This window comes from Clarias gariepinus, chromosome 24 (genome assembly GCF_024256425.1).
Source record: "Clarias gariepinus isolate MV-2021 ecotype Netherlands chromosome 24, CGAR_prim_01v2, whole genome shotgun sequence".
Taxonomy (NCBI): domain Eukaryota; kingdom Metazoa; phylum Chordata; class Actinopteri; order Siluriformes; family Clariidae; genus Clarias; species Clarias gariepinus.
Window position 1 is genome coordinate 23,741,081 of NC_071123.1, and position 9,039 is coordinate 23,750,119.

The 9,039-nt window shown below is 36.0% G+C and overlaps 1 protein-coding gene across 1 annotated transcript in view; it reads right to left on the reverse strand.

The window, feature by feature from the left end:
• nova1 (NOVA alternative splicing regulator 1) overlaps positions 1–9,039 on the reverse strand; it is a 35,946-nt gene extending 26,907 nt beyond the window's left edge. The window contains exon 1 of the mRNA XM_053485795.1: positions 8,811–9,039. Coding sequence (XP_053341770.1) covers positions 8,811–9,039 — 229 coding nt within the window. The remainder of the gene's footprint in view (positions 1–8,810) is intronic.

Genomic DNA, 9,039 nt, shown 5'->3' on the forward strand with positions numbered 1-9,039 from the left:
TTAAAGGCCCTCCTCATGCATCAAGACAGGAGCTGATTATTATTATTATTATTATTACTATTATTACTACGGTCTCTCCTGCACCAGATTGGTTTCTTTCGTTCCACCTGTATGAAAGATTTCTCCTGTACAGCGGTGAGACAATTCCACAGCGACGGATGTGACATTAATAACGTCTCTGTTAGCATTGCTAGTTGCTATGGCAGCAATGAAGTAGAGAAAAGAAGCTCGTCAACGCTCTCGGGACTACAGCACCTCTCACCCTCCCCTCCCCCCACCGGAATTGATGTTATGCTTTATAGGTTTGATGTACACGTCTACATGTTTATCTATCTAGTAACGGTCTGAAAGCACGAGTAATCATTTATCACAGTGAATAATGAAACGTGGTTGAACTGAGAGCAGAAATAAAGGAAATACCTGCCCTCTGGATCGATCTCAAAGAACCGAGCCACAGATTGTACAGATCTGTACGTAGCTGAGGAGTGTTTTAATAATAAAGAGAGGAACAGAACGGCAAAAAAGGCAGAAATTAAGACGTCTAACTGTAAGAAAACAGTGTATCTTTCCTGATTAATTTATAATAACTGTTTTTTTTTGGTAAACATCCCTACAAGGTACAGTAGTGTTACTTGGTATTGACCACATCAAGACTGAAAGTAGTGAATTCACAGGGCCAAGTTTGACCAGGTACGTCATGACGTGGTAGTTGTTAGCATTGTCGCGTGGGTTCGGTTCTTTAAGTTTGCATGTTCCCTCCCCGTACTTGCTCAGTTTCCTCCCACAGTCCAAAGACATGTAGATTAGTCTGACTGGTGTTCCCAAATTGCCTGTGTAATACCACTCAAAAGTTTGGACACACTTTCTAACTCCATGGCTGTTCTTGATGTTTATTTCTTTCTACACTGTAAAACAACACTGAAGGCGTTCATCCAAAATACACAATAATCTCCTCTGAACAGTTGATATTGAGATGTATATCTGCTACTTCTGCTCTGTAAAGCTTCATAACGGCTCTAATCTGAGGTGCTGGTTGTTAATTGGTGATTTCTGAGGCTGGTGACTCTAAATGAACTTCTCCTCTGCAGCAGAAGTCAGTTTTGGTCTTGTTTTCCTGAAAAGGGCTTAATGAGAGAGAGAGTTCCATCATGGAGCTTGATGGGTTTTACAAACGCACTCGACACAATACTGTTCTTGCAAGAACTGTCCCAGAACAGCTGACCTTTATGTCCTTGAATAACAACTGACTGTGGTTGTTGTTGCTTAATTACCAAACGCCATACAGTATGTGTTATTTCATAGTTTTAAAATCTCCAGTACTGTTTTAGAATGTATAAAATAAATCACTAAACAAAAACAAAGAAATTTGCCATGATCCCAAACTTTTGAGTGGTAGTGTACTGTATGTGTGCCCTGTGATGGTTTGGCGTCCCATTCAGAGTTTGCCAACATGCCGTCTGCAGGCTGGAAACATTAAAACATGCAAAGTTCTTTCTAAAGCAAAACCATGTGAGGGAACATCTAGCAAAAAGTTTTGTTAGCCGGTTAAGAACAACGCAGTGTATCCAACTACGGCAGAAGCGTCCAAAAAGCTCGACCTTGACTGTGCAGAGAGTAAAAGCATACTGAAACCGTTATTACAAAATAATGATAAAGAGTAAAATACAGGGTTTCGGTTTGTTGTTCATAGCCTTGCTCCATGTGCTGCAGGTTATAGCGAGTGAGTAGGGCAGGACAGTCGTATTTTATACAAGCATTTTGCTCTGTGTGTGTGTGTGTGTGTGTATGTGTGAAAGAGACAGTTGCTTAATGCAAGTTTAGTAATGGAATGTTTTTACTCTTTATTTGAGCGGTGGTTGTTCTAATGGTTTTTTATCATCTACATGAAATGACAAATGATGTTGCAAATGTCGCCTCCGAATAAATAAAAATCTTATGTTTATGCTACTTTCTTAGATCTTAACTGAATTTGTGCACTGCTGTGTAAAATAGTAATAAATAAATAAAGCACAAATAATAGAATGCTTATATAATAGAATAGAATGCTAATATATATATATATATATATATATATATATATATATATATATATAAATCTTGCCAGTGTGTGTTAACGAAGAGGCTCCAGACTTCAAACTGGATATTTGAGTATTGGATATGCCAGGTAGGACAAAAGTTTTTAAATCATTACTTTTATAATGTGTAAATATCATCACTACAAAAATGTAGAACTCGGTTTTCTATGAATTGGTCATAGAAACAAGCGAAAACAACCATAAAAACATATCTGTGCTATCTGTGTATCTGTGCTATGTCTTTGCCTGTGTTACGCGGTCTCTAATTTTTAGATCTATCATGTTTGTATAGTTGGTTAATATGAACAAAAATTCAGTTTATCATTTTACCTATTCTGAAATAAGGTATACGTCACTCTGTACTGCACAATCCTGAACCCTGTAAATATTTATTAAGAAAAAACAGCTAAACAAATAATAGCTAAAATGCTCTGAGCTTTAAGGGGCACTACATAGCAGATCCCAATAACCCACACAGACACACACACACGTGGTCGAGGATGTCAAAACTTTGCAAAAACAAAGAAACAAAACAAACAAATGATTAAACTAATTGATTTGTCGCCTGGTGTCAAACTACAGTCAGATACTGCAGATAAAATCACTGCCTAATGTCTTGCAGCAGTTAAACAACATGCTCTGCTTATTCCTGCTGCGTTCCAGACAAATCCTCTATACAGTTGTTTTTTCTTCTTCTTGATTCATTAGAAGTGACTAGTGCACACGAGAGTGGAGAGACACTTGATCTTAAATGCTACACCTTCCCTGTACTATCTGACTAATAGCCACTTGAACACACAGTCAGAGCCCTGTGTATGTATGTGTGTGTGTGTGTGTGTGTGTGTTTGCATTAGCCACATTCTTTTTAGACATTCTGCGGAGATGTTGCTACAATCACACAAAAGCGTGGCTCTGGGTTCACAGGACAGCTGCACTTCTCCACACACACACACACACACACACACACTCAAAGTCTCCACAGCAGGCTGCCGTTCTGTGGCTATCGGTCAACAGAGAAATATTTAGACACGCACACACACATAGGCTGCAGAGTTTTATCTGATACTTCAACACAAGGTAAAGCGAATAAAATATTATGTGTTGTAAAAATCATGAAGCTTTCAGATTTCAATTCCAGTTTATGGGTAAGTTAATTAAATAGACTGCCTTGTTTTTTTGTTTTTTTTGCTCACAAACCAAACTCGCCATCTTGGTAGGATCTAAACTCATAACCTTTTAATTAGCAGCTCGATGTTTAACTGCTCTGACTCATTTCTCCTCCTCAGATCCATACCTGTAAACGTTTACTTAAACAACAGAAGACCTGGAGGAAAAGATATGGCAGGCAGAATCATCAGGTTTAAATATAACAACAATACGTCATTACTTCAAATCTTTAGTCTTAATTACACATGTTGTGGACACACACCTTCCACCAGGATGAGCTCTAATGGTCCATTTTGCGTCAGTACTCCTCAGAGTGAACCTTCTTAAGGAACGCTGAGTGATTTTATATGCGTTTTAAATAAACGCTACAATTAAAAAAAAAAAAGACACACTTTGACTCAATGGGGTATCCGTTGTTAAATGGTGTACAAATACTTCGACAGCTTCTGGTTTTTCCCTCAGCAGAACTTGTACGCAGCCTATGGGATCCTAATGAGCTCCTAATAAAGGCCGAGGAGGAGGAGGGGGAGGAGGAAGGCTTTTGTGTTACTGGCGTTTGTTACCATGTGTGAATGGGGTTCGCCTTCAGCTGCTGCTTTGAGCTTTAAGCGCTTCATTCATTTTCCGCTCAATTTAGCCAGATCCCCTATAAAGAAAGCCAGCATGTGATGAGCAAGCGAGAGCGCGTGAGAGAGAGAGAGAGAGAGAGAGAGAAAGACAGAGGGAGAGAAACAGAGAGAGAGAGAGAGAGAGAGAGAGACAGAGGAAGAGTTAGTTGATAGATAATCTGATTTGCAATTTTGTCCTATTTCAAAATAATACATGAATCTTTCTTTGACTGCAACTTGGACTTTACCTGTCAGAGATGCCTTTCTCGCTCACTCCTTCCATACTTTTACACACACACACATACACACACACACACACACACACACTGATCGGGCACTGAGTATCCATACCGGGCTGATATTCAAATGAAACTTGACGTTTTATGATGTTATTAATGTCTGGCGTGAGTGATGTCTGACATGGTAATGCTTCTAAATATATCTGGTGCAGCTCTAGTGCTCTTCTATGTAAGTGATGTTTTAATAGAATAAAATAACAGGACAACACTGTGATTCCTACAAACCATAAAATTTGATTGTTCTGTGCAGTATATGATAACAAATATGACAGTTCAACTTACAGTGATGCAAAAGTGATACGCTTCAGTAGAAAAAAAAAAATTCATTTATGAATCACGTTTCCTTTTGTGTGCTGATTCATGTATCGCCACATCGACTCCAAAATCGATTTTTGTGAATTGAAAATTTATTAAATTTATAACAGAGGCATTGTCCGGTTTTTATCTTGATTAGACATAACCCGTTCTGTGCCGAGTGCACGAGCTTCCGAGTGCTGCAACCAAAATGCACTTTTTTGCCGTTAAATTATCAAAAGTCGCGTGTGTTTAAAAAGCTCTTACCTGCCTATTTTCTCTAAACACTGTGAGCGAATTAGTCTCAAACCCACTCATTACACACATGCTTACACCAGTCTTGAAACACTGTGAGCGCTAATTAGTCTCGAAACACGCGCATTAGCAGCCCCTCAAGACTGTGTGAAAAGGAGGCAGTTCAGGCAGTAAAACGTTGCTGTTTCTTTATAATCATGAGTATAATTATTCATGTTCAATTTAGTTGTAATGCTGTTGAATAAAGCTAAAGTATTAAACTTTTAAGTTATATGTTTAAGGTGTTACAATTGAAACAAAATAAAACAATATGGAATATTGAATTATAATATTTATAAAATTTATCACAATATAAATAGAATCAACGTATCTGGAAAACATCGTAATTGGTGGTAACTGGTGAGTTCCATCCCTAATAAACCCTGTTTAAAATTTAACTGGTATTCCGTGCAGTACTCTTATGTAATGCTGGACGAGGCAAGCGAGCCACAGGTCCCAGTCAGCGCCGCACAATCCTTAAGGTAAATATGTGATATTTTTCAATGTACTTGTGTTGCAAGTGTTTGTTTTTTTCCCAATATTAATTAAATGTGGTGTTAGATCTTTTTGAAGGTATACAGAATATAAGTGTTTAAGCTATGCTAAGATAAGCTATGATGTTTAGTAACTTCCACTTTATGATACTTTAAACACACGTTGTTTTTCTTCCTTCGTTTATAAAAAAAAACAAAAAAACTTTTACATGTTAAAAGCATAGTACAGGCACCTTCCTAAGTTAAAGCTGTATACCAAATATACGTAAATCTGTGCTCATGAAAGGTACAATTCTGAACCGTTTTTTTCCCTGACAGAAGTGTTGGTAAAAAACTTCCAAACTGGCTGCTACTTGTGATTTTTTTTGTTTTGTTGTTGCTTCTTTTGTCTCTAGACGAAGAACATAATGTGCACAGAAGACAAAAAAAAAAAATACTGGAAAAGAAACAAAAAGGAAAGCACTAAACATAATAACAGTTATATGCAAAAACATATTCAAGGTCTGTTTTTTCTTTTTTTGCAACAAGCTTGTTGTGTGCTGTTATACTGCATCGCTGTGATATAACGTTTATATCACTGAAAACTAGACGGGGTTTAGACAGGACCTGTCCATGTCATAGGAGGTACTCCTGTGGTCAAATCTTTTATTTTGTAACTTAGGATCCAGCTTACGGTATCAAGTTTTTGAATGCTTTAAGATTTTCATGAATAAATGAATTAAAAGACATAAACGCATACAGAATAAATATTATGCAGTCATATAACAGTTTACAGTTAGAATGTGCACGCGCCTTGTGTTGCAGATGGTTAATCAGGTGATGGCCATAACTTTATGAGCCACTTTAAGTCTCTTTTTTTTTTTTTTTTTTTACAGAAACTGCTACTGTGTTTGTGTGTGTGTAAAACATTGCTGTTTCTTAATAATCCTACAGGTGTTTCACTCTAAACTATTCCCTCACTGACATCATGTGTATAGAAGTAAATTACTTGGCAAGTTAGTTTAGAAATGATAATAATGGCAGATGACAGAGATACAGTACGCGCTGCATGTAGCTTTTTGTTTACATTTATTTTAAGTTAAATGTTATTGTTTTTGAGCCAAAATATACAGTACTTAAATGAAAAGGTGAACAATATCCCCTTGTGGTCATCTGTGAGTTTATTTCTCCTTAAGGGAAACTAACACACACACTATTAGCGTGTTGATTTACCACGGTATGTGGAATACAGTAAGTGTTTGAAGCACCGCAGACTCCTGCAAAAGGAGATGATTTGCTTGCGTAATGCAGGCACAGTTCTTGGCAGATTCTCACAGTTGAACACACTCTCCTTTAACATTCCCCACAAGAAGACATCAGGTGGTGTAAGATGAGGAGAATTGGATGGGTAAGGGGACGTTAAATGTTCTGCCATTTTTTTTAAACTCTGTCCTCGTTCACGTCCGCTTCCACATGAGCGGAAATAATACTCAACTATGATTATTTTCTCCTCTGTCGAGAGACACATTTCCAACTACACCTGCACAACACTACTTCCTTTTTTGCTACTCGTCGACAAACGCACATGGGTGACCGATATGCGCAAATTTCAGTCCTGTATATTTTGCCGCATACCATATTTGAAGTTCTGTGTAGTGTTTAAATGCTGCACTTGCTTTTTAAGTCAGAAAACTAATGTTATAAGGAACACATTACATTTAATTACTCGTGTTCAGGTCAGTTGTTGAATAGAGCTAAGATATAAAACTTTTTTTTTTTAAAGGTATCTATTATAAAACATTTATACACACTTCAGGAAAGCAAAAATTGTATAATGTACATTATATTTATATAATATTAATAATCTTATTACATTATTAGCATAATATTATAACGTATAACAATAAATTTTATATTAAAATATTTCTACAAGTTGTTCTTTTTCCCAAGTGTGTATACATTTTTGGCTGACTCTATTATACTATTATACTATTATAATTGTTATAATATAACTTAAAAAATAATAATAATAATTTCAAACATCCAAAGTCTTAAAATTGTAAGAAAATCAAGGAAAAATCTAATACTAAATAGGGATATTTATAAAAATAACTATACTTATCGCAATATTAATCAAATCGACACCAGGGTATCGTGATAATATCATATTAGGTGATGACTGATGATTCCTATCTCTAGTAAATATTATCTCTAAAAATAAAATTCAGTCATTAATAAAAAACTGGAAACAATATAAGCTGAATACCCTTAAAATGTACCTTTACATTTTAAAAAAGTAAAAAAGTACAGAAATAAATTTATCCAGATTTCCATGTCCATTTACCAGCACAGGAAAGATTACATGGAAATATGGATTAAGTTTACACTTTTTCTGGCCCTCATTTAACATGAAACTAGCAAGAATATGTAAATTCTGCAATCAAACAGAAATCAGTGTGTATTACATCACAGGACATCATGTCACATTTCAGGTTGCGTAATGTACGTACCTCTCACCTCTACCACAGTAGCAAATCATTTAAGTACTTTGTCAACTTTTATATTTTACTATTATGAATAGATTTTTTTAAATCACTTCCTTTTCTCTGTGAAGTAGAAAACCTCTTGAACTTGTTAAAAACCACAAATCTTCTGTCTTGACACTTTTAGGTATTATCATAAAAAAAAATTTTTTTGGTTTGTTGGCTTATTCTTTCTACTGTTATATACCTCTTGCCTCTTAACTCCACTATAGGAACAAACCATTTGATTACTATCAAATTCAATACATACCTACTTTTATATTTAAATGGCCAAAATCTACATTCATGCATGTAACTTTTCTAAATCACTTCCTTAAAGATTAGGGAAGAAAAAAAATAAATAAAATAACTTATCAACTCATTAACAGAAAATTAGATGTTTTAGATGGTTAGTTATTTTTGGTTTGTTGGTTTATTCTGTCCATTTTTTATAATTTATTTACACATACACTTTGTTACGTTTGGATATACAATACTGTATACCTTTATTTTATTTATTTATTTTTTGTTCTGTTAACTGTGTATAGTTAATTGTATAATTCAAGTTTTAAACCTGTTGAACTTGTTAAATTTCATAGAAAATCACGAATCTGATTTGTTATTGTCTCCACATTCAGGTTTAATCAATGAAACACGGATTATTTTGTTCATCATTTAGTTTTCTTTATTTTTCTTCTCTTTTTTTTTATTTGTTGGTTTATGCTTGTCTATAGTTATAATTTATTTACATATTCTCTGTTAGGTTTGCTTAAACTGTATATCTTTTAGTTATTTTATTTTTTTATCCTGTTAACTGTGGATAACTAAGTTAATTTTATAATTCCAGTTTTTAGACCTGTTATACTTGTATTCTTTTAATATGGTAATTTTCATTTTCTTATTAATAAAGAAGAATAAAAAGACCTCTTACCTCTCTCACCTGTTGACAGAGTGTTTATTTAATGAATTTATTCATTTATTTGTTGTGAAATAAAGTCGTGCACTTGCTCGTGTCTGTCTGTGTGTGTGTGTGTGTGTGTGTGTGGTGAGGAGTCGGGCGTCTCGCCGCTCCTCTTACCCCCGATGTTGGTGCGCTTGGTGCTTCCCGCCTCAGTCGGGGTCTCCAGCGGTCTTTTGCGGGAATCCACCGCCTCCGAGTCCATGTGCGAGTGCGGCAGCGGCGGCAACTGCGGGATCTCCTCCTTCTCCTCTTCCTCCTCCTCCTCCTCCTCTTCGTGCCGCTGCTCCTGAGCCGAGAGCACCGGCACCGGGACCCCGGTCTGCTGGAGCGCACCGCCGGCCATCAT